Below are 26973 nucleotides of genomic sequence, written 5' to 3' on the forward strand. Positions count from 1 at the left end.
CTCCTGCACACCCTGGGGATGTGCCCGCAACCCAGGTACATGCCCTTGACCGGAATTGAACCTGGGACCTTTCAGTCTGCAGGCAGACGCTCTATCCACTGAGCCAAACCGGTTTTGGCAAACACTCCTCACTTCTTAGACGCTCCTCTTAGTTTGTGATATTTTGGCTCTTCTGGTTCCTTTTGGATCCTCTACAAACCCTTCTTTCTCTCCTGCCAAGAGAGGCTGATACTCTCCTATCCCATCCATGGTCCTTTTCTCTCCTCTTTCTATAATATCCACTGAGTCATCATTTTCATTTCCACACTGTATCCCCAATCAATATACCTTAACCCTCAACCTCTCTCCAAGCTCCAAGTCCACATACACAATAACTGCCTATTAGATATCTCCATCTGGGTGTTCCAGACACTTCAAAACCCACATTCCTAAATACGAATTCAGAGCACAGCACCAGCACCCAATCAAGACAGAACTCGGGGAGTAGCTCTGCTTCTCCCCACGTCCCTACCCTCGCCTTATCATAGAAGGCATTTACAGTGTCTGCTCAGCGAAGAGTCCACTTCCCCGGAAATGCCCGACTCTGATCTAAAAGTCATAGTGGTGCAGCCCTGGCAGCCATGTCTCTCCTAGGAATGTGAACCTGGGGAATTTGAACTCAGTCTAGCCTGGTCTTTTAAATGGAGGAAATACAGAAACAGTGGCAGAACCATCTTTTATCACATAAATTGAGCAGCAGAAGAAGTTGGTAAAGAGAGAAGAATAAAGAAAACACACAGGGGCAGGGCGGGAAACAGAGAGGAGAGAAAAGAAATAGGGATTCGTGACAGCTTTCTATTCCTAGTTCTAACTGCACGGTTAAGACATGCCTGCACTCTTGCCCTTGACGTCTATGGTATATCCCCATATCTTCACCAAAAGATTTACTTGCACCCAAAGAGAGTCCTTACTAATTCAACTCCCCTACTATCTATCTTCATTGCCATTTTGAAGCACAGATCCTATGATTTCATGTTCCCAATTAAAATCCTTTAATAGTTCCTTCCCCATGGTCTCAACATGAGAAACTAGGCCCTGCGGGAGTATCCCATCTCTCCAACCAGTCCTTCCCCCGACTTAACGCTCAGCCATAACAAATTCCTCCCAGGTTCCGGAACAAATCACGTCCCTTTTTACCTCCATACATGCTATTCCCTCTTCCTAAAATTCCCCGTCCGCTGGGTGGTATCTAATTCATCCTCTTCCTGTCTCACTCTAAGTGTCACTTCCTCGAGACAAAGACTGCACTGACCCCATCGAGGTAACCACTGCTTCTGTTTTTCTTTCATCAACATTTCATACTACAATGAAATCCTTCGTGTGGGCATGTGTATCTCACATGCTCACATGCTCGCTACGACGACTGTCAGTTTCTTGAGTGCAAAGATTGCACCTTATCCTTGCACTTTTTTGAATGTATTTATGCCAAATTTTGATTTTTTTCTTTCTCTATATCCCTCAGAAAATAAGAACAGAAATATAAAACACACTTGTAAACTCATGTGTGTCTGGAACAGCACTTTAGACTCGAGGGGTCTAATCACATACTTATGTTGATTCCACTACCGGCAAACACTCCCCATAAGGATAACAGGCTTTGTTCCAAACAAAAGGCAGTTGTAGGAATGTCACTAAGCGTTGATCTCAGGTGGGTGCTTCTAACAAAATCTTTCATGACCACTTACCCGTGTATTCTGGATAACAGATAGTTAATGGACTCCTCTTTATTTTTTCCTCAAAAAGATCTTTCTTGTTGAGGAAGAGAATGATTGAAGTGTCTGTAAACCATTTGTTGTTACAAATGCTGTCAAACAGTTTCATGCTTTCATGCATTCGGTTCTAAGAAAGAAATAAAGGATGATAGGTCAGTCACAAAAAGCAAAGGTGGACAACTGTTCATGAAAACACAGACCAAGTTTTAAAAGCACTGAATGACAACCGTGGAATTAAGTCAGACACTGATAACAAAACACCTGGGCCAGTCCTCATTTTTGTAATTCTTGGAAGATTAGGAGGTGGGAAGAAGGACTGCTGATAAGAGGACTCAATCCTGCCCACATACTCCATGTGCTGCCATGGTCATATCTCTTAAAGTCAATAGGGCAGGAATGAATATTTTGAAAATCGAATTTCACTGACAAGGAAAAAAGTTAGGGATGTAAGTTTTGATTCAATGAGCACATGGATGCACAGTCTTCCTAAAAGTTAGTTTCCATTTCCTGGATGCACGAGACAGGCTTTTTATGGAGGCTCCAACATACCATCTCCTCATCCTCAGCCAGAACAAGGTCATAGTCACTGAGAGCCACACAGAAGATGATGGCTGTCACTCCTTCAAAACAGTGAATCCACTTTTTTCGTTCCGATCTTTGGCCGCCTACATCAAACATCCTGAGGAAGGGGAAGCACAAATTCAGCAAGATCACACACCCCTCCCTGAACTGAAATGGTGAGGGATTTCCCACTATTGCATATTCCAAACCCCATGTGTAATGGGAAAAAAAACAGACAAAGGAGCAGATAAAGTGTAGTCAAAATAATTATCTGTGGTTAAATTAAAACAAAATATGAGAAAATAAATCTCTGGAATAATAAAAATTCTCATTTTAGAGATAGTGAGCCTCCTCTCTATCAGCTTGTACCAGATGTGCCAAGCCAGCAGAGTAAGCACTGAAATGGATAAAAGGAAGGGGAGGAAAAAGGACAGGGAAAATAAAGAGCTGAATAATACAACTTAAGATAATAACGATACCTAATATTTACTGAGTGTTTACCATGATGCCAGACACCATCCTAATTATCTTAAGTGCATTAACTGATTTAACCCTCATAGCACTCCTGACTCCTACAAGTATCCCAATTTTACAGATGAAGAAATTGAGGCACAGATGTGTTAACTAATTTGCCCAACGACACACAACTAACAAATAAGGACCGAGGATCTGAACCCAGGCACTCTGACCCCAGCGCCCAGGCTCTTATCCACAAACACTGCAACCTCTCAAATGGTTTACCTCTTTTGAGAACGTAATAAATATAAATCCCCAACTTGCATTCTCTCCATAACTTCTCCCTACTGATTCAAAAGTTTGTTTTCTTTTCTTTTAAAAAAAATTTAGGTATAATTGAGATACATTTTTCTTAAAGAAAAATATTTTAGAGATTAATTATGGAAAAAAGGGAATTATGTTGTTTTGGTAGGACGCTTAACAAGTCAGTATCTAAAAACAAAACTAATGCTTCTCGACCCCAGTCTTATTTGAACCTAATTAATACTAACAAAGCCTCAAGTGTTGACACACTGCATGTTCCATCCCGGTTAGTTTTAGTCCACTGCTCCCTTCTGGGGGCTCACTTATATCCTGTGTCACCTGCTGAACTTCTGTCAACAATGTCCTCATCCACCTCCTACAGTACAAGAAGCACCCGCACAGCTGTGTCTCAGCTGGTACTAGGGTCGGAGGAGGTCGGCAGACAAAAGGTCAGACATCCTGAAGATGTATGTTTGATGATGGCAACAAAATGTTTAAAGGTTAAAACTCTGCCAAGCTGGTTTAGTTTATCAGATCTACAGTGGCTAGGGACCTAGTTCCAGAGATTTTTTCCCTGAAGACATAGAGGCAGTTGAGTAATTTCTCAATGTGATTTTGAAGAAAATGGTCATTTATCTCTTCATGACCAACTTTTTCTTCTGATTGATCTCATAGTGTTTTTTCCCGAACTTTGGTCATGATGCCGACAATGATGCAATCACAAGTTGGCTTTAATACAGGTCATACTATAGGTTTTAGGAGCGCTAACATCATATATTTCACCAGGGACGTCTTTCAAGGGGAGACATACACTGGTACCCCAATAATTTTGGTTTACTCCTCCATTTTCTTCTAAAAAGTTCATAAAACTAGTGGAACACTATGATGCTCCCAATGTGGACTTTTAGCACATGTTAACATTTACAATATCATTCACTAACAGATCGACATTTTATAAACATTACCTCATAACTGAGAGGCAAGTAAGCAATTACACAATGCCTTGCATATAGCAGATGTTCAATAAATGTTTGAATAAATGGATAGTGGTTTTGCCTAGAGAGAAGAGGAAAAGGAAGAAATGATAGTACTTCATAACAAGATGTCTACATGCCAACAATACAGTGGGTACAGCACCTTAATTAGATCTGGCTACTGATCCTGACATTGGAAGACCAGTAGGATTTACCTAACTAGAGAACAGTCTATCCCAACATCAACAAGAAAGTTCCCACACTAAATAAATAAAGGTCATGAGCCCTAGCCGGCTTGGCTCAGTGGATAGAGCGTCAGCCTGCGGACCTAGGTTCGATTCCGGCCAAGGGCATGCGCCTGGGTTGCGGGCTCAATCCCAGTAGGGGGCATGCAGGAAGCAGCCCAGCCGATCAATTCTCTCTCATCATTGATGTTTCTATCTCTCTCTCCTTCTCCCTTGCTCTTTGAAATCAATAAAGAAATATATTTTAAAAAAATAAATAAATAAATGTCATGACATTTAATTATAAATGGATTACTAATCTTATAGTACACAAAGAGACATGGTTTCATGGGTGATAATCCAAGTGGCCTCTGTTACTCTTTTTTTTTACTCTCACCTGAGGATGTGTTTTTATTTATTTTTTAAAAAGAGAGGAAGGGAAAAGAAGAGAGGGAGGGGGAGGGGGAGAGGGAGGGAGAAACAGAAACATCGATCGGTTGCCTCCCATATGTGCCCTAACCGGGGATTGAACCTGCAACCTGGGCAACTACCCTGACTGGGAATCAAACCTGTGACCCTTCAGTGCATGACACTATGATCCAACTCACTGAGCAACACTGGCCAGGGCCTCTGACACTCTTGTTAAATAAGTTCACCAGTTCTAAAGATAAGAACTCTTCTATAAATATTCAGCTGGATTGCTATTTCCTGTATTTCCAGGTTACAAATAGGTATACTAAAATTTCAAGGCCTCAACTGGAATCCAATACTTAAACTGTGGATTTCACAAATCCTCTAAATTAATTTTTTTTTCAGAAAAAAGAAAACAGAAGTTCTGAGCTAAAAGTTACATTTGTATGCAACAATGCTCACGATTACATCCTGCATACAAGCATAAAGAGGTAGCTAAAAAGAACATCAGACATTGAAGGGGGAAAGTCTACTTCTAATCTCAAAGGTCACAAAAGCAGAAAACAGAAACCAAAGACAGTTCTAGTATTTACAAAAGACCAATAACACAGAGATGAGCTGAAGCCTATTTTAGAATTACTAATGCTGATGAGAAAATTCTTTGTATTGAAATACTAGAATTTTCTCTGAAACAACCACTGTTTATATGTCATCGTACCTCTCCAAATATCTTTATCCCCAGAAATATTTCCCACTCTGCTCTGTATTAAAAACTCAGTTGTGCGTATACTGTGCACAGATCAGTCCAAGAGTCCTAACTACATTAGCTCCATTCCACTAAACTTAAAGGGATATGCAACCAGGAAGAGAGGACTGACACTGGTGAGAAAAGCATTTTCATTTTAATGCCAAAATGGCCGAACAAAGCCACATAACTGGTTTCCTGCCCTTTTAGAATTGTTGTTACCCTTCTAAACAATAAACACCCAATACCTGTTTTGGTGGTTCCAACAAAAAGCAGCTGAAAAGAATAAAATTAAAAACAAAACACATTGCACCCAGCCAGCATGGCTCAGTGGTTGAGCACTGACCTATGAACCAGGAAGTCACTGGTTCGATTTCTGGTCAGGGCACATGCCCGGGTTGTGGGTTTGATCCCCAGTAGGGGGCATGCAGGAGGCAGCCGATCAATGATTCTCTCCTCACTGATGTTTTTCTCTCTCTCTCTTCCTCTCCCTTCCTCTCTGAAATCAATAAAAATAAAAAATAAAAAAAAACACAGTAGTAGCCATATGATTACTTCTACTGACACCCAAGTTATAACTTAATTTTGATTTTAGTTCCTCAAAATGGACAAAAGTATTTATGCTACTTGGAGAAAAAAGAAATGCTTGGACTCTTATAGTTGAAACATTCAAATACAGGCTGATGAATACGGTAAGTTTCTAAACCAAGAGCTCCTGCCTAGAGAACTTTCACTCTGAGAGAGACTAAGTGACGAATGATGTTTGTGTTGGTGACTTACTTGAAGTACAGTTCTTTGAAGGTGAAATGCGTTTCCACAATGCCTGTGGTCTTCACTCTTGTCCGCAGGACATCTTGCTGAGTTGGAATGTAGTTGGTTTGGGATATTCTTTCCAAATCATTTAGGTAACTAAATAAAATACACGTTTATGTTTACCTGGTGAAACCAACCATGTGCACAGCAAGTCAACAGACTAAACTAGTTCCTGCCAAAAGTAGATCCTGAGCTAAAGTGGCCGAACAGAATCACATCTTCCTATCACAGAAATAAGAAAATCTGAGCCTAGCAGAGGACAGAGTAGGTTCTATAAACACCACACAAAACTGACAGGACTTTAAAGAATAGTGTTTGAATTACTAAAAAGAGAACTATGCTCAATAAGAATGAGTAGTTCCTGTTTTTATTTATGAAACTGAAAGTTGTGGGGTTTTTTAAAATCTAAGCCAAAAACAAACTATAAATACCTTCAAAGAAATTTAATTTGTCATAAAATAATTAAAAGACTGATTCACAGCTAAATTAAATTTTTCATTTCAGGGTTTCTAAAGATTTGTGGCCTGACATGAAGAACAGGTGGCACCATTGTAAGAGAATCTTATTTAATAAAAGGCTAATATGCAAATAGATCAAATGGCGGAACAACCGAACAACCGGTTGCTATGGCGTGCGTTGACCACCAGGGGGCGCACACAGACCATGGCGGACGTCGGCAGCAGGCAGCAGAGCATGGAACATGGCGGGAGTTGGCCATGGCGGGATGGTGGAGCAGGTGAGTGGGGGCACCAGACCAAGCGGGGCACCGGTCACTGTCATTGGGGCGAACCTCTGGTGGCTACTGAAAATTCTTTGCTCCTGTGCGCTGGCCCCACTCATACCTGCTGCCAGCACTGGAGCTGCCACTTTTCCCTGCTGCTGGTGCCTGGCGTCAGCTCCCATCGCTTGGCGCTGTCAGCAGGTGCGAGTGGTGCCTGCTGGCCTCGATCGCCCCTCAAGGCTTTTCCACCTCCCCCTATTCCTGAGGGGCAATCGGGACCAGCAGCTGCCTCTCGCACCTGCTGCCAGTGATGGCCCCGCTCGCACCCACTGCCGGTGCCTGGCGCTGGTCCCAATCACTTGGCGCCGTCAGCGGGTGCGAGTGACGGCTGCTGGCCCCAATCACCCGAGGGCTTCTCCACCTCCCCCTTCTCCTGAGGGGAGATCGGGGCAGCAGCCGCTACTCGCACCATCAGCATCAGTGCATGGGAGTGGCAGCGGGGCTGCCAGCAGAGAGGGGACCCAGGCCATGGTGGGAGGGGCCGGGTGGGGGCGCACAGGATGGGCCAAGACCCACCCCTGTACCCACTACAGTCTTGCAGCCCACAGTTCCTTTCAAGGTGCACGAATTCGTGCATTGGGCCCCTAGTCATTAATAAGGAGCCAGTCAAGCTTAGGTCAACAATTATGAAAAAAAACCCCACAAAAACAGCACCTCTATAAATCACATGTCTTTAGGTGTAGCTGGAGGATTTAGAGATTACTGAATGTATGATGGAAGAAACAACTACAATCTAGCTTTGATGACTACTGGGAGAATTATTTAAACTACCAATAGCTGCAATTTAAAAATATTAAAAAAAAGATGGGCAAGAATCTTGAAATGGTTCGCAAGTCAAATTTTCTCTTGAAGAATAAGTTTTTCAAATATCATTTAATTTCTTCTGTAACAACTTACATTGGAATGAGAATGGGGAAAGTAGGACAATATAATACTGGAGAAAATACCTTAATGTTTAAAAGCGTCTTCATTTAGTAAAAAAATGAATACAAGTAACAAGAACTCACCAAGCCCCCAAAATGCATGTTAAAAAAAAACAACATTCTGAAAAAAGGTATGATAAGTAAAAATGTAAAAGAAGCAAAACAGGATAGCACATTATAGCTTAATATAAGTATTCATTACAAATTTCCTAAAAGCACATAAACCAAGAGAATTTCCTTGACAAACAGATGCTTCAATTTCGTTCCAAGACTCAACATCTCCTTCTATGTAAAGTCTGCTATTGCGTTATCTGGCAAAAGATTTATCAGTGGTGACTAGTCCCCGGGAAATCCATATTGCAACCAGCCACAGAGGTGGATGCATAGAAAGGGAGTCACAATCCTAAACTCCCTCGCTTGCTGGCAATCGATGCAAAGCCCTGGTGCACAGAGGGATTCCCGAGCTGGGAGAGAAGCAGGAGCCAGCTGCAGGAGGTGTCTCACCACTTTCCCCTGCTCTTTACCAACTACCATAGAGCTCTGTCTCCCACTTACATTCCAAGAGGAAACGTTTTTCTCCAGGTCATACAAAATGACCAAGGGCTCTCCAACTGAACTGAAACCATCTCTATAAGGAATCCATAGACTTCAAGAGTGTCTGCTCCTTCCCCATTTCCGTAAGGATGGGCAATGAACTGAGCTGTTTTCTGTGATAGAGGGAAATGACTTACTATGAGGCAGAATCGTTGAGCTGGTACTCCCTGGATCTGCAGAAGCAAGCCTGCACGCCACCATCTCGCCACAGCCGTCTAATCACTCCTGCCAGTTCCGGGGTCATGACTCCTTCCTCGGCACTGCCAGCTAAGACAAATAACTGCCGGGCATCATCCTGAAGAGAGACAGATGGTCCTCCAGTTCTTAAAGACTTCCACACACACACACACGAGCATCATGTTATATTATTTCTAACGAGGCACTGAGTCTCACCCCTTCTCCACTACAGTCACAAGTGCAGAGCTGAACTGAGGAATGGTTTCACGCCCCTACCCCTACCCACTTCCTCCACAGACCACCATCCCCTGCAAACATCTCCTTCTGACTGGCCTACTAATCTCCATCCTGGTTACGCATACATTTTGGCAGGAAAAAAAACTGGCCTGTGAGACAGACATATGTAACTCATTTGCATTCTGTTCAAGGAAGTCTCCAATAAAAATAGAAATGAAGACTAGCATGTAAGAGGTGAAGCCTGCACACGTCCAAGGAAGTAGAATCAGTTTAAGGAGAAAGTGTTCTCTTCTTCCCCCTTCAGGTCAGAAAGGAGCAGAAGGCATTTTGGAAGTCTGGAAGTCTAGTGGGAGACACAAATCCCCCAGGGCAAATGCAGTCTCTGGATTTCCCCAGCGCAGTAATAACTCTCTAATAAGACAGGGGGAAAGGCAGCAAAAGGAAAAGTAGCTACAAAGAGAGATTCGATCCAAACTTCCTGAGTCAGGGACCTAGCTGTACAAGCAGTTAGAGTTTTTAAACATCAAATGCGGGAGTGGGGGGAGAGGACCGAAAGGGGCTGGGAGAACTGTGACTGTTTTGCTTTATTCTTCTCAGCCCCAATTGTCAGATGGTATAAAAAAGAACACCAGTCTCATGGGATGATTCCCCCTCAAATCCAATACCTGCCTCAGGAGATTTCCAAATGACTCTACAAACACAGAAACGAAAGAAGCATATTCTTGGTAAAGAAAAAGGGGGGAGGGGAGCAATCAATTGTATCACAGTGGCCAGCAAAGAGCATTTCCAACCACAGGGACAATCACAGCCCAAACCTCCGAAGATGTGTGAATCCACCTGCGCAGGCGAAGCAACACAAAACTAACCCGAGTGCGTCCCATTAATTCTGCCTAACTCGGGGTCTTCGGCCTGCATGGTGTTTGCCGAGTACTACTCCTCCTGTAAGATCCTTTCCTGTTTCTTTACTGTATTTTTAGGCCCAACCCTCTCTACGAAACTTTATCTAACATCCGCATTGCCCTCCTTTCTTTCCAGAGATAAGTATTTAACATAAAGGAGTGAATGACTGAGAAAAGCTGCAAAATGACATAAACTGGCAAATACCCAACAGTGAGCAGGCCCTTCTACAGAGATGGTATCGTCTTTATTTAACATTTGAAGACTTTATAGTCCCCTGGTTCTGAAATCTGACCCATACTCATGCAGATATTAAAAACACCTCAATAAGCATTACTTTTTAAATTTAATACCATGGTTCTAATTTTAGAAACTTGAAGAGAGAGCTACTGTATCATAATTTTGCTGTCCTGACTTTGTAAACACTGTTTCAGGAGGAAACACTTTCCCCTACCACTTAATCTCTTCCACTGACCAATCTTGCTTCCCCACAATAGACCTTCTTAATAAAGGTCTGTAAAGAGGCCCCTCTCTGCAATGAACTTCATACCTTCACCCTCAGCAGACATGAAAAACAACCTGCCCCACACCCAGCTCTATTCTTTCCCATTCGCTCTCTAACCAACCATAAATAACTAGAAGGACAGTAGAGGAGCTATAAATATAAATTCTTACACATAAAAAAGAGAAACTTCGATTCTATAGTTCAGTGTAGTACAGGGTCACAATATTCTTGAATACCAAAAACTGCCTCTAAAATTTAGACGTGGTGTTCAGTCCTTACCAAGTATATTCTGGGGGAGCGATATCTGCCTTAAGTCTCTACACCTCAGAAAGCAGAGCTACATGTCCAGGCAGCCTCTGTTACATCCCATCAACTGGCTCTCACTTGCTACTCTAAGATAATACACAGTGCTGTAAAAGAAGTGGATAGAAGTTATCCCAGAACCCTAGTCTATCCCATTTCCTAAAGACCTGACAAGCTAATACCTCCCAAACAGATTGCTAACACTTCTCAAATGAGCACAGAGTACTTTGCTACATCTTACCTTGTTGCTTAAATCCATTTCCCTAAAACGCGAAGCAAATTTTGCTTAACTGCATCTACTGAAAAAGAGCAAGGGGAGAGGAAATGAAAGGCACTTACTGCTCTGGCTGCTTCCCCAAAGTCGATCTTTAGCCGTCCCATGGCTCGTATGATGGCAATAATGGACTGTATCGTGTTGCTGTAGACAACTACTCTATACTGTTTACATTCTTCCTCCGAATAGCCGTCCTCATGAATGATTCTTGGAAAAGAAGAAAACCACAAATCATTACGATGGACCTAAGATGGAAAGACCCTGTGAACTTTCATGCATTGTGAGGAAATGCGGTCTTACAAAAGGCCATGTCTCAACTTACTTCATCTGTTTCACAATGGTGCTTTTACCAGATTCTCCAGCACCTGAAAGAAAGGGAAACCAAATGTTGAACTCATCTGGAATCAAACACAAAAGCATGAAATCAACAAGAGTAGTAATTCCAGATTAATGGAAACCACAGGTCCTGGGGAAAACTTTGGTCAGGCTTCTATCAGGAAAAACCCGTGAGCTTCTCCATTAGAGTTTTTTTATACTTTCTTTACATAACTCAGCAACCAAGTAAAATTCATTGACAGTGTCCCAGGGCCTACTGCATACCACTTGTGAAAAGCAGGCCTTCTCCAGGAGACAAGCCAACACCTCTAGGAACTTACCCTCTACAAGAAACAGGATACAGACACTGAACACAGGCAAAAATGAAATGATTCATGGTTGGCCTAATCACATTGATTAATTCCTCTGTCAACCCCCAGGGACCTGAGGAATGTTCCAAGAGCAATCCTCTCAGCCATGGGACTAGAGTTCAAAATAGAAGCAGAGGAGGCACTGTCCCCAGCACTTTTCCACTCTATACCCCACCCCCACGGTCCCTTCCTCATCCAGCGAGAACCACTTTAATGACCACAAGTGTCAGGGGGGCCCGCTGAACTCCTTGGGATTCATTCCACCTGCATTTCCCCAGCCAATGCATTTTCCCACCTTCCAAGATGCCTGTTTAACACTGACTCCCCCTCAATCCTTACAAACCCGTTCCCACTTCTGACTCTCAGCCTCTCTTTTACTGGAAAGATTAAAGAACTAAAAGAAAAACATGCACACATTTTCCCATAACCAAATCTACCAATCTACGTGTACCTCCATGAATACTCTCTACCTTCATCAATGTACTGTCTCTGCCAATGTCTGAGGCTAATCTCTTCAATTGTGCACTTATCCACCGCACTGTACCTACTCCAGGTCTTGGCTGCTACAATTATCCCATGTCACTCAAATATCGAGGTTTCTCTTCCTACTGGGCCACTCTCATCAGTACACAAAGTTACTCGATTACCTTCCATCCTAAAATCAACACATACCCCGCCTCCTACCTTCCGACTCCAAGTATCTTCCTCTAGCCACCTCTTCATTTTTTCTTCCTCTTTATACCAAAACACTTGAGTTGTCTATACTCATGTTCTCCAATTCCGTGCCTCCCATTCTCTCCTAACCCACTCCAGGCAGATGTCCATGCCCACCACTCGACTGAACCCACTTCCCCAGGTCTCACAACTTCCATGTTAACAAAGCCAATGGCCAATTCTTGTTCCTCATCTTATTCAACCTCTTAAACGGAACTTGTCCACATTGATAACTTCTCCCCTTGAAATATTTTCTGGAGCCCACATCCTCCTGTCTGAATTCTAAAGGTTATTTCCTTGGCCCTTTTCTCTGTCTGCATTCATTCTCTAGGCCATCTCATCTAACTGGTGTTTTAAACACCAGTCATAAAGTGATAATAATAGTTAACAGCTAGTGAGTACTGAGTGCCAGACACAATTCCATGCACTTTGCTTGTATTAACCCAATGAATACAATACCCTGTGTGGTAGATATTATTATCCCCAGATGACGTACATACAGCAGAGAGATGTTAACTTGTCCACAATTACAGTCAGTAAGCAGCAGAGCTAAAAATGTGCACTCACACAGTTTGGCTCCAAAGTTGTTGTATACTGCCTCTATGCTAATGATTTCCAAATTTAGATCTTTCATCTTGGCTTCTAACCTTGGCTCCAGACTCATCTATGGAAACCACCTACTGGTATATCTATCTCATTAGCTTCCTATTAGACATCACAAACTTAAAATGCCCCAAACTGAGTTACTGCTTCCCTACCTTCCCACCAAAGCCCGCCCCATCCCGTTTCCTTATCTCAGTAAATGACACCAGCACTGACTCAGTCGCTCAAGCTAAAAATGGTGACATATAATTAACATACAGATGAAATGTGGGTGCCAGTACCAATATGTATATTAAATATTAGGAAAGTCTAATTTTTAAATAAATAAATATGTAGTTCTAACAGGTTCTTCTTGCCCCACAATGGATCATGATGAGTACACTGGAAACCACAGGTGATTACTGCAAAGACTTCCTAAACGCTTCAGACCTTGCCTTTCCTACGGTCAGTGTTCCACTCAGTGGCAGGAATGAAATCTGTAAAATGAAAATCAGATCATGTCACAACTCCACCTCAAACTCTCCTCCGCCTCCGATTACATTCAAAGTAAAATCCCGGGGCAGGAAGGCCCACTGCGCTCTGGCCCGTCCACCTCTTCATCGTTGACTCCCATCATTCTCCATTTTGTTCTCTCTGCTCTTGTCAGTCAGAAAACATACCAAACAGGTTCTCAGTGAGCTTGATCCTGACTCATGGTCTCTGTAATCACTATTCCCTCTGCCTGGAACACGTTTTTACAAAATCTTCTTCCTCCTTCAGAACAGCATTCCCTGACTAATCTACCTAAAAAGCTCCATCCCATTCGCCCTCTCTCCCCTCACTCTGTGTTGTATTTTCTTGAAGCACCTGTCACTTCTTCACATTACAGACGTGTTCACTTCATGTCTTCTCCACTAAAATATAAGCTCCATGATGGTTTATGCATCCCTGTATTCCCAGGACTTAAAACTAACCCTAACATAAGTTGGTCATGCAAATAAATACTGCTGAACAGATAAATGACTAATGTTTAATATGTATGATCCTTTACTAAATATTTCTCAACTCTACCAACCAAAAATGTTAGTGAAAATAAAATTCAAATAACTTAAACATTTCAGACATCTACATTTTTACAGAATCAAACAGGATTTTTACCTGTGACATTGTCTCTGTTCTTATAACCTAATCAATTATCAGGGGTAGCACTAAAATAGTTAATATTCAAGTAGCCCGCAGAGAACTTTCTAAGGACACTGTAAGAAAGAAGTGATTTCTCCCTTGCATACCTTAAAAAACACACACAACCTAATGATTCGATTTCAATTCTGGGGAAGAAAATAAAAAAGCACACCAGCTATATGCTGCCCTACCTCTGTGCTTTTCCAAGGCTACCGGATAAAATGTCCGTTTGTCCTTCTCTTCATTATGACACTATATATAAATGTATGTATTTGTATATGTATTTTTTTCACCCAAGCTTTTATTAGGTACCCAGTTCTGTCTCTTAAAAGAAGGCACCTCTTACTGACCACAGAATTGAGTGGGCGTTTCAGGGCATTTTATACAAATACAGACTGATTTGCTTTCTACCGAAAGGCTTGGACCCATTCGGCTTCTAGATCACCATGAAAAGTGCCAGCAGCTTACCTTTCTTCCAAGTATGAAATCTAAGAGTCACCTGGAACTCACTCACTCTTCTCTCCTTACATCAGGCTGTAACCAAATCTTCTTCCTCCTTATGCATTTCTCAAGTTAATCCTTTCTACTCCTCACATCTCAGCCTGACGCTACACCTATTATATTGCTGTAACTTTCTCAAACTTCTAGCTCAAAGATGACACCACTAAAAAGGCACCAGTTTATCTAATAATTATCCAAATTCTAACATCTTCTGTAACCCTTTATTAGGGCTGGACTCTTCATTTTTACCTCAATCCTCTGTGCTCTGTTGCTGCAGTAGTGAGTCTCCCTTTAGTAACATCTCTCTTAGGTTTTCCCCACATGCTCCCCATGTCTCACCTTCCCCTCCCAATACAGATATGGTGTTTGGAACGTCCTAATTTTATCTACATCCTTTTACCTACCTTCCTTCAAAATTCACCAAATTTAAGGGGAGACTCACCTGCCCATCTTCAATCTACCAGGGCAGTAATCATAAGGATGTAAAGAATGGGATCCATACAAAGGGAGTGCAATGACGGAATCCATGGCTTAGAGAGAAGAACTGAAGATGACTCTGTAGCAGAAGGGATGGAACTGGGCAGGGGGTAGGGTGTATAGGAGAGCAAAGTCGAAAGGTCCCAGAGACAGGAGAGAATGAGATCAGTTTGACTTAGAAGATTTAGACTTGAAAAGACATATAGCTAAAGGTCATGTTATCAATAGGAAGAAAGGACGAGGGCTAAAGCTAAGGGATTTCTGAAAGAAAAAGGGCAGAAGAAGCTAAGTTAGATGGTCTTGCTCTCAATACAAGAAGGCAATGTGCAGCAAACAAAGGGGTAGAATTGGTTTAGAAAATCAGCTTAGAAACAATCAAACAGAACAAGCAGTGTGTGTACAGGTTAGCATAATCACCGACAGTTAGATGAAAAACAACTTACCAGCACACGCTCTATTCTAGAATCATCGTATTTACCGAAACGCATTCTAAGTTTTGTTTTTAAGGAGCTCCTTGAGAGGAGACACCATATTACACGCCCCACCCACTTCTTCCCACAACACACACTACATTATGGGGATGGAAGATAAGAAATGCTGATGATTTCTCTTTTTTCTTTTATTTATCTTTATTGTTTGAAGTATTACAGATGTCCCCTTCCCCCACCAATGACTCCCCTCCTCACCACTCCCGTCCCCTCTCCATGTGATTTCTTTGCACGATTTTTTTTAAGTCCAGGGAATTGCTAACATATATAAATAATTATCACATAAATAAACATGTTTACCTTATATACACACTGATTTTAAACCCTGAAAGAGGGCTGATCCTCGAAAAACAGTGTCACCCGATGCCTTCTCTTTTTTCCTCTTTCATTTTGACTAGAAGGAAACGTCAAGCCAGTCCACAGAGGGTGCATGAGCGTATTCTGCTCCTTTACACTGCTGTGCCCTCAGGGATAAGATTTACTTACCTGTGGAACCGTCAACTGATGATGCTTAGAACAGTGCCTGACACACGATAGTATTCAGTAAACATTAACCAGCCACCATTGTGAATGCTGTTTCCACTGTCAGAATACCACCAAGTAACGTTGGGGCCCAAAGAATATAATTTAATAAAAACTCCTTGGACACTGATGTTGGCTCAAAATCCCAGTAGCAGCTGTTTCCCAACAATCAAATCCTAGATGGAACGTGGATTCACACTCTTAAACAGCAACTTATAACCTAAAACCTACAGCAAACTATGTCAAAGCATGAGTCATTTTCTCCACCCCACCCAGAGGAACAACAACAACAAAAAAAAAACCTCTCTTCCTTAAATATACTTTCGGCTCTAGATACGCCTACTACCTTCTCTCCCACACCTCTCACCCATCAGTACCTCTCGGGCGTTTCCTTGTGTTTTGTCCTTGTCCCACTACCTCGTGTACTAGTGGCCATTCTTGTGGCACCTGGAACATCTCTGTCTCCTTCCTGTTAAGTATCTGTTTCCATGGAGAAATCTTGCAGTGTCTAAAAGCCCAGGATTCTAGCTAGAGCACTGCCCTCCTCGGGAGGTCTGTAGTTAAGTCCGACAGGGCACTGTGTGCAGGTGACCAGCCCGTGCTGGACCAAGACACTCTCTTGGTCTCTGCAGGCCCCATTATCAGACAAATGGGAACACCTGACTTCTGTACCACGGAAGGTTGAAAACTTGACCAGCAAATAAATTTGATTTTTCTTTCTAACTTATCCTCACCTTTCATTTACAACTCAGGCACTTAAAAATATTTTTTTAGTGAACGATACCATGGCATAATAAACGCTGTGGAAGAGTAGACTTCGGTCCTAGCTCGGCCATGACTAACTGCAGGACCTTTGGCAAGCCACCTGGCCTCACTGTCTCCTTATATAGCAACTGTGAAGGGCTGTGGCCTAGGTGCTCCGTGGTTGCACTCTAACACTATAGTTATAATGACTCGATAAAGCTACCAGCAGACTCAATCTCTAATTCTGACACACGTAGGCTTGAAATCAGACCATGGGTCACATCATCCTATTAACCCAACCATTTACAATAGTGACCATAATCCAGTGATCAGCATGTCTCCAACAGGCACTCCTGATCAAGAAGGGACAGAGAACAGAAAGCATCAGACAGTGCAGAACATGGAGGAAAGCGTGTCTGGCAGCAAACCTCTATTCATGTAATGACATAATCTCCAACTGGCAGAATATTCAAGTTAGCTGCTGTTCTTTAAAGAGTGAATATCCTTAACTAAGGATCTCAGGACCACAGGCCATGCTCGTTCCAATCACAAGATGATCGATGGCTCCCACTGATTCCTTCTATTGACAGGCATAGAGTAGCTAACAGTAAAAATTCAGATTAAGGTGAAAATGACATATCATTCAGAATGCTTTTCAAGGTATCATTCTTAATACAACAACCAGTCACTTCCTAATTCAGTAAAAGAAAAGGTTAGCAGAATTACAGATGCGAAAAATGTCATAGAGCAAATAAAAATTGTTTCTCAGTCTTTTCCCCCCTCACAAGCATTTCTTGTATGTGTCAGAAACTGCTGGGCAGAGACTTCAAATACAGATAAGCTTAGGAACTTATGATCTCGTGGGAGAAGTTAGAAACTGCTTTTCATGTGAAATTAGCAAGTTTCCTTAGCCTAAAGCAGTGATGGCGAACCTTTTGAGCTCGGCGTGTCAGCATTTTGAAAAACCCTAACTTAACTCTGGTGCCGTGTCACATATAGAAATTTTTTGATATTTGCAACCATAGTAAAACAAAGACTTATGTTTTTGATATTTTACATATTTAAATGCCATTTAACAAAGAAAAATCAACCAAAAAAATGAGTTCACGTGTCACCTCTGACACGCGTGTCATAGGTTCGCCATCACTGGCCTAAAGTGTCAGAATGCCTTGTTCCACCCAGCTCACTGTCCCTCTAAGCCTGCCCAGCCTTTGCACATAAATATCCTTGCAACCAAACCGGTTTGGCTCAGTGGATAGAGCGTTGGCCTGTGGACTGAAAGGTCCCAGGTTTGATTCCGGTCAAGGGCATGTACTGGGTTGCGGGCACATCCCCAGTAGTGGGTGTGCAGGAGGCAGCTGGTCGATGTTTCTCTCTCATCGATGTTTCTAACTCTCTATCCCTCTCCCTTCCTCTCTGTAAAAAAATCAATAAAAATATATTAAAAAAATATATATCCTTGCAAACCCTACTTAGTTCAAACTTCCACTCTCTGCTGAAGCCCGCGCCATCCTCTCTGCACATTATTACTCCCACTCTGGTGGCTGGTCTGACTGTTCATTGCCTTTCAGTGTCCGTCCCAGAGGTGAGTTTCCAAAATTCAGTTCCAAACGCCCCCTCCCAGCCACCTCACCTGATCCTGAGCTCTAGCCAGCTCTTGGCTCCTCTAAAAAGCCGACTATCTCCCAGCTCCTACTCTACTCACTTTTCCTAAGCTGCCAACTGGTTTCCTCGGCCTTGATGAAATGGCAATGAAACTCTTTTCGGTACCACCTGAACACTCTTCCACACTGTACTTCTCCCTCAAGAGCACTCTGGCCAGGCTCAACCTGATCCTAGAGGCTTGTGTCAAACATTGTCACACTAATTATTTGGTCAAATTAATGTAATGAATTGGGTTTGTACTTATTAGGTCTCCAGTAGTCCTATGCTCAAAAGCGCTCTTACAAAGCACAACTTAGTGCCTTCTTTTTGTGTGTCCCCGCACACCCCCCGCCCCCAACCCCCGTATCTAGCCTCCATCTAGGACAGGTAGGCACATAACTGCGGGCATGATGAATGGCTTGAGTTTCCATGAGACTCAATGGTTACCTAATCACATTTTGCAAATGCCAGCTGCAATGGATGGCATTTCCAATGTGGGCAGCTAACAGAAACAGATTTCCATTCCTCTGCTATTTTTACTCAGCCCCACGCCCATTCCTAGCTATGCCCTCACCTCTCACCCACAATTATACCTGACAATAAATTTGGACTCGCTCACAACCCTCTCCTATTCCCCCTATTTCCCTCTACATCTCACTCTAGGCCTATCCCAGCTCCCACGCACCCACCATCCACTTCAGTGAAGCTGCTATGAATCTGTCCTGTCCACCCCGTATCCCAACACCCAAGAGAGGGCACGAAACACAGTGAGTCCTCATGAACTATCTGTGCAGTGAATGAGTAAATGAATGAATACTTAAGGGTAAAAGATGGCAGTGAGTGTGACTGGGGCAGAGAAAACGGTCTCTTCTCTGAAAAGATTTTTCTAGAAAACAATTGCCCAAAAGGTTTGAAGTATATATAAGAAATCTCTGATAAAACTTGCAATGGCCGACATGATCTGGGCCACTCCCTCCCTGTGATTGATCAGGAAGTGAATACCTGAAGCAGGAGTCACCCAGGCAAAGCTGACAAGGACCTGCGCCCTGCTCGACCTCGCTCCAAAAGATGAGTAGGACCCCCAGTCAGATTAACTAAGGACGCTGTACAAGGAAATGGAGAAAAAGGAATCCTGAACTACTAGGCTGCAATGTGTGAAAAATCCAGGCTGCCATTAGGGGGCCTTCATGCACATCAACGTCAGGAAGCGAAGGGCCTCGGGAAGCTGGCCTAGAGAAAAGCGAACAGACAGATGTGCAGAGTGCCGTACAGGCGCCACGAGAGAGGAGAGAGCGCACACAAGAGAAGAGACAGAAGGTGGGGAAAGAGAATGGATGGGACCAAGGAGACAGAAGGGAGAGGAAGAGACAAGAAGGCAAAAAGAAGCTGAAAGAGGGAAGACAACAGGAGCCTGGCCAATGCCAGCGCTGCCTCAGTTCCCACGGCCCGACTCTTCCGTTCTTCCTGCTTTCCCGGAAAACCTCTCTCCAGTCTAACAGTTCCCTCCCAACTCTCTGAGCTGGCTTCAATCCGTTTTCTATTTCTTGTGAGCAAAACAAAACATAAAAATAAATAAAAACTGAATGGAAGTAGCTTTAAGCTAATTAGAATCAATTACCTTTTTTTTGGCCTTTAAAAAAATCTTAAGTTGGTTTGATTAAATATTGAATACATAAAAGGGAATAATTGTGACTTGTGTAACAAAACAAACATCTGTGCAGCTATCACCCAGCATAAAACATTAAAGATGCCCAGTCATCTCTGAACTCACCTGGGTCTCTTCCTATCATCAATTACTTTTCCATGAAATATTTCTAGAAGGTGAATATGCAATAAGGGAGGGGAGGGCATTAAAAAAAACCAAAACCCTAACAACCAAAATATGTCTGCCTTACACAACAGTATATGGTTTGTACAGTTTCACATCTTTCTCCAATTACATGGGCAATCCTATCATTTTACAAGCCTTATCTATATATATAAAAGGCTAAGCGACTGTCCAACTGTCGGGTAGGTATGACGCACACGACCACCAGCGGGCAGACGCTCAACGCAGGAGCTGCTGAGCTGCAGTGACTTGGCAGCTGTGGTGGTGACGCACCCGGAACCAGAGAGGAGGGAGCCTGATTCCTCACAGGGCCGCACGATTCCACCTTTGGTCATGAGTTATGTTGTTGCTGGGCACTGTCGCCCAAATCTGGTGGGGGAGGGACCGCGGGAGGTTGGTTCCAGGGCGTGTCTGGCCCCTGCTAGCCTGGCCCCCCGCTGGCCACCTTCTAATTAATTTCCTTTCATTGTGCACGAATCCGTGTACCGGGCCACTAGTAAACTATAAAGCAGAAAGCTAACAGCCACTTTAACGTTCATAAATCACCTAAGGAAGATGTTGGTTTAAGAGAGAAAAAGAGGCAGCTCACTTAGCCGAATAGCTCTCCTCAAAACACTATCACTTGAGAACATGAACGAGTAACTTGAGTGCTGCTAAAGATCCGGTGTTCCCCTTGGGCAACTGGCCATGTGAGTGGGACAAGTGTGGTTCCTCCTCACTTCTGCGGAATATAAAGAGAATGCTGGAGGGAGCAGGCGCTTGTGAGCAAGGAGGGGATTAGCCTCTGGCTGCCCCAGTATTCTAATTTTGGCTTCTGGTGAGTAAGTTTCCTTTCACTTCTTTGAAAGCAGGTCAACAAAAAGCCATTTGATGTTAACCCTAAATTATATGCTTTGTACACATACATCACTGAACACTAATTTTGCGAAGGTACATTTCTTACTAGCCCCAGCTCAAAATTTTCTTGTGAGATAGGAAAGTAAAATACTCAAATGAGCACCCTTCTAATCCCTGCATACCTCTCCAGCCTCACCTCCTCCATTCTTACACCAACCCTTCATTCCAGGCAAACCTAGTCACTGGCTCACAGATAGCACTGAGCTTTTGCGCACTATTACCCCTCTGTCTGGGTGCGCTTCTCTCCAGTCTCTGCCTTAAGAGCTCCTATTTACCCTTCAAGGTCCATCTCGAACATCGCCTACTCTGGGAGGACTTTCCTGATATGTCTCTTCCCCACCTCCTTCCAGAACTTGGCTACTCCTTCTGTAACCACATTCCACATATATTATCACTGTTTACTCGTGTATCTCCACAGCTTGAATTGCTTCAGAGCTCTATTTCTCAGTTATTTGTAATCTCCAGGCTAGGAAAGTACCTGAGCACATATAAGACGATCAGAGATAGCTGATCATAAGCAGCTTAACAAACAAGCCTCCTTTGGACAGTGCCACACCGAAAGCCAAAAAGCTCAACGGAAAGCAACCCTGACAAGTGCGATGCGGTGCCCTGGACTGGATCCTGGAGCAGAAAAAAAAACATTAGTGGAAAACTGCTAAAGTCCCAATAAAGTGTGAAGTTCAGTGTTGACAAACGTACCACTGCTGTGTTAAGATGTCAACATTAAGGGAAACCAGGTGAACAGTCTACGGGAACTCTATGCACTATCTTGTGGCTTTTCTATAAATCTAAAATTATTCCAAAATAAAAAGTGTATTAAAAAAACTTTTAAGTAGTCGAAAAAGTTGAAAGAACTACAATTACTGATGAGGACATAAATGTGGATTTATTTTATTTTATTTTTTAAAATATATTTTATTGATTTTTTACAGAGAGGAAGGGAGAGGAATAGAGAGTTGGAAACATCGATGAGAGAGAGACATCGATCAGCTGCCTCCTGCACACCCTCTACTGGGTATGTGCCCACAACCAAGGTACATGCCCTTGACCGGAATCGAACCTGGGACCTTTGAGTCCGCAGGCCGACGCTCTATCCACTGAGCAAAACCGGTTAGGGCATGAATGTGGATTTTAATTACAACCATAATAACACAAATACTAAAAGAATAAGAAATATACTTCTCTTAGAAGTAGAGGAAGAAACGAAATTATTTTTTAACAACCCAAAATGAACTAAAATATGTGAGGCTATATTAATGCTGCAAAATGGTAAAAGAGATTTCCATCATTAAACTGAAGGAGTTCAATATTTTATTTCCCAAAATGCATACCTCAACATTGAAATCACTTCCATAGAGTGTTTAAGGCTGCACTATCAATCGCAGACATCAGAACTACATTAACTATGTAAATCATGGTAGCAATTACAGCATTGCCTCAAACAGAGCCCTGTTTTGAAGTTAATGATTCCCATGTTTTAACTTCAGGAAACAGAGGGAACATGCTCTACTAAAAGTATGTTACTCTGAAACCATCTTTCTATAACTTACAGTAATTTGTAAAATGTAATTTCCAAGGTCCCAGGCAAAATCCATTTCCATACAACACTATCTATTTAATAAGAAAAAAATTTTAAACTAGGGATATCAATACATGACTAAAACAGAAAGCCACGGACAGTGCAACATTTCCATCATAATGGAATACTGTTTTAGTTTTAAAACCCAACCATTACAGAAAGATTCATTATAAGATGACAAGAATCAAGCTACCCCACTAATTTTAAAGAACACTGATGTAAAGGTTCCTATATCACCAGTATAGTAAGTGTCAACCTCAGGCCACCTGAACAAAGCAGAAGATACAAGCACAATTTAAATATATAAATGGAGTGTATGTTTTGATCATGGTGAGACATGCCTGACTCTACAGCTGTAGGTTTCCATGAGCAGCTAGAAAAAATTTAGAGCACTGTCTACTTTTAAGTTAAGCAATTCTGAGATGTAAAATACTAACATTACTGAAAAAAAAAAAACCTAAGACTTTTGTATGAATATTAAAAACATTAACCATTTGAATAGACTTGGTGACAAAAAGAAGCAAACAATAAACACTAATACCTCAGCTAATCTTGAACAATCTTTCTTAAACTTTTAAGTATCTTCCAAGTCTAACTTGGAAATCAAAGGGAATTCATGTCTGAAGTCTACATCCTCCTGAAACTTGTCTAAGATCATTAGGCCATTTTTCATATACATGACAAACAAACTTGGTCTTTTTGGAATCCTTCTTTGATTAGTTCATATTAGATATATTCATTTCTGTTACAACTTAATAGCAAATCATGGAAAATAGGATATTTCATTTACACAGAGCACTGTATCAAAACCAGAATGATTAAACAGGGATCCTAACACAATGTTACTCAGTTCAAGTAGCTTGAATTACAGAAATGATACAGATGATTGCTAAGCAGGTAACAGGATAGCCTGGATAGATAAATGCTTAAAGATAACTAACTCTAACTTGCTAAACATTGAAAAAGAAATATACCAAAAAGTAAGACAGTTTAAAAACTGGAGGTTAAAATCAAATACTAGAACAATTTCTTTTCTTTACATTCTCTTGAACATTTACACTATGGGCACTTTATGTAATTTATGTCTTTCAGGTTTTTAACCTCAGTTTTTAACTGTCTTCCTAAACAGCTTTAGGTTAAACTAAGTTTGATCAAACTCAAGAATAAGAGAACTAGCAACGCAAAAACAGCCCTCTTTATAATTTGCTAAAATACCCCACCTGGTTGATAATATTAACTCCACAGACAAAGAACCCTGAGATCAGACCTCATGCAGAACAAGGAAACTGAAGCTCAGCGATTAGGACTGAGCTCCTAGTTTTCAGTCTCTTTATTTCTGTATTCTGTTTAAATTTTAAAACAAGCTCCAGTGATCTGAACAAATTCAGAGTCCACTGCTCTAGACATCTGTCTCTGTGGCTAACATTCTCGCTCCTGGGTACTTAAAGCATCTCTTCTTCCCTTCCCCACTTTCCCCGACAATTCCCAATCCCTAATAAAACAAAACTACACTAAGCCAACAAAACATAAGACAGAGCATGATGGCTCAAATCTATGAGCAATCTGCCCTGCCATGTTTTTACCTACTCCCTAAACAAACAAACAAACAAACAAAAAACCTATAAGCAAGATTATTAACAAGGAGCAAAATAGTCTGTTTTACCTCTTCCCTTAGTTTTGGACAATTTTCTGGTGCTCATAAAAATAGTAGGGAAAAAAGTCAGGAAAAAGCAGGGATGATGAAGCACAGATCCTGTACTGATTATACACATTAAAAAATTAGCTCCTGAATTAAAATAGAAAGTAATTAAATCAAGGTGAATTCGGTTATTTAATAGTAATTAAATAACTATTCTGAGTTGGATGTGTTGATAATGGGAGTTTAAAATCCTGCACCCTACCTCAAGTTGAATTTAATTACATCTGCCAACCATACAAAATGACAACTTAATATTGAGAATTAGCAGGCAAGTTCTTGTGAATTAATGAAAAACAGGATATTTTTTCCATTGATTTTGGGAGAGAGTGGAAGGGAGGAGTAGAGATAGAGAGAAACATCAACTGGTTGCCTCCTGGACACACCCCGACCAAGGCCAGGGATCAAGCCTGCAATTGAGGAATGTGCCCTAGACCAGAATCAAACCCACGACCCTTTAGTCTGTGGGCCGATGCTCTAACCACTCGGCAACCAGCTAGGGCTAAAGCAGGGATACAGTTAGTTCTTCAATATTTCATCTCATTCCAACTTGTATTTAATGAGTGTCTACTACATCGTAGGATTGTCATCTATTAATCATTAACTCTCTATCCATCTATTATATAAAAAGCCTGTGGTCACCACGCCATAAGGACCAGTCAGCAGGAGGCTGTGCGCGTGCGGTGGGCACAGGTGGGCGGGGACTCGACTCTAGAGGACTTGATCGGAGGCGAGGGCGGGTTTCTGGGTCCCACCAAGCTGTAGGACTCTGGGTCCTGGGTCTCCCGCAATTTCGCGCTGGGCCCCTAGTGCCTTTTTAATAGAGAAATTGACCCCCCCAGTCTTGGAAAGGGTAAGACTTACAGAACTCATAATACTTCATCAATCCTGCCATATTCCCACTACAGCTGGCTAGATAGTGGTGGGCACCTGACATGGCTGAGCCAATCTGACATTCTTTCCCAGGAACCTGAAATGGGGATCATGGGAACCTGACTCGGATGACATGAAGCACTTAACCACCAGGTCAGGCAGTGTGTGAGCCAGAGGTGTCAGAGTAAGCCAAAGCTGAAAATTGGGGGTGGGGATGGGCAGGGCCAAAGAAGTCATAGTGAGCAGAGAAAGCTGATCTGAAGAGGTGACTTACCAATAAGACAGAACAAGTGACTATTCTGTCCTAGGAGAAATCGGGGAGAGAGCACGCATCACAATCCTTACACACGGGACCTGGCTCTATTCATTTCTTGTCTATCTTTGGATGTCTGATGCCTATGAAGTTGCCCACTGTATCCTTTCAATAAACTCCTCCTTGATTGGGACAAGTCTGAGAAAGTTCCTGTTCCTTACAGGCAAAACATCTTAGCATTATTTATAATATAAAGATGAGAAATACCTAGTCCTGTTGGCCCTCAAGGACCATGTAGTTAGGAGCAGGTAAGTATAAAAATAATCATAATATAAGGTAGACAGACTGTAAGAGACATAAAAAGTACTATGATATTTCAAAGAGATGGACAGAACATCAAAAAGGTTTCATGGAGGAAAGGGAACTGCATAGTAATCATAACAGATGGAACTTTGGGATATTTTTAAAATGCATTTACTAAGAAAAAGAAAATGATGGGACCCTACGTCAGTCAATAACAACAAAACTTTACAGGTCCAGTAACTCCAATATTTGGTTAACAAATGAGTCACAGGACTTGGTGATTGACTGGTTATGAGGATGAGAGCAAGAGAAGAGTTAAAAATCTAGATCTGTTTTCAGCCAAGACGACTTGAGAACGATGATGCCAGAACAGGCAAGTTCCCCACAGGTGGACTTGGGGAGAGAAGAGAGGTGGGGAGGTAAGTTCTATATGGGGTTTATCAACCTGAGGGAAGCGGGGGCCTGTAGGTAACGAATTCATTGGGGAAACAGGAGAAAGACAAGCCATCTGCAGTACAGGAAAGAGATTTCTCAAAATTCCAAGTAAAAAACTGTCCTCTAAAAGAGGAACTAAAGACTCTTCACAGTGTCTAGGTTTCTTCTTTTGCATTTTCAACTTTCCATTTTTGCACAGCTACTGATTCTCCTGGTCCCAATGAGGGACTTTAAAGAATGGAGGGCAGACAGTATTGTGGGAAAAGAACAAGTACTGTGATCGAATCCATGGCTCCTCTCCCCAGGAAAATCATATAACCCCAGGTTTGTTTGTTTGTTTGTTTGTTTGTTAAAGCATGCCATGGAAGAAACCAGAAAGGAAAAGAGAGGGTTGGGGGAAAAGAGGAAGTACCTGCCAAGACCCATCCACTCCTTTTTCCTTTCCCAGCAACTGGGGATGAGGCTCAGCACCATGGGGAGGAACTGAGTAAGGAACACAGGTCTTCGGGTTTCAACAACCTTCTCCAAAAGAGGAACCACTTTCATAGAGACAACTGCCACAAAACTAAAAGACTTCTTGGTAATACTGCAAATAAGTTTAATAGGCTAAAAATTCTTTTTAAAACAACACAGATGCAGC

At 42.2% G+C, this 26973-nt stretch overlaps 1 protein-coding gene across 2 annotated transcripts in view; it reads right to left on the reverse strand.

Moving 5' to 3' along the window:
* Window positions 1–16552, reverse strand: part of GNAI3 (guanine nucleotide binding protein (G protein), alpha inhibiting activity polypeptide 3) — a 23084-nt gene extending 6532 nt beyond the window's left edge. Inside the window, exons 1-7 of one of the 2 annotated variants that reach the window (XM_005860113.2) lie at window positions 16459–16552; window positions 11252–11294; window positions 10995–11136; window positions 8674–8831; window positions 6206–6334; window positions 2301–2430; window positions 1725–1878 (exon numbers count right to left, since the gene is read on the reverse strand). In XM_005860113.2, the coding sequence (XP_005860175.2) occupies window positions 1725–1878; window positions 2301–2430; window positions 6206–6334; window positions 8674–8831; window positions 10995–11136; window positions 11252–11294; window positions 16459–16537 (835 nt within the window). In that variant the 5' untranslated portion in view covers window positions 16538–16552. Of the gene's footprint in view, window positions 1–1724; window positions 1879–2300; window positions 2431–6205; window positions 6335–8673; window positions 8832–10994; window positions 11137–11251; window positions 11295–12829; window positions 12841–16458 lie in introns of those variants that run through there. The other variant, XM_014534630.1, reaches the window with a different exon arrangement.
* Window positions 16553–26973: the final 10421 nt, after the last annotated feature.

The sequence above is a fragment of the Myotis brandtii genome, unplaced genomic scaffold (assembly GCF_000412655.1).
Source record: "Myotis brandtii unplaced genomic scaffold, ASM41265v1 scaffold131, whole genome shotgun sequence".
NCBI lineage: Eukaryota > Metazoa > Chordata > Mammalia > Chiroptera > Vespertilionidae > Myotis > Myotis brandtii.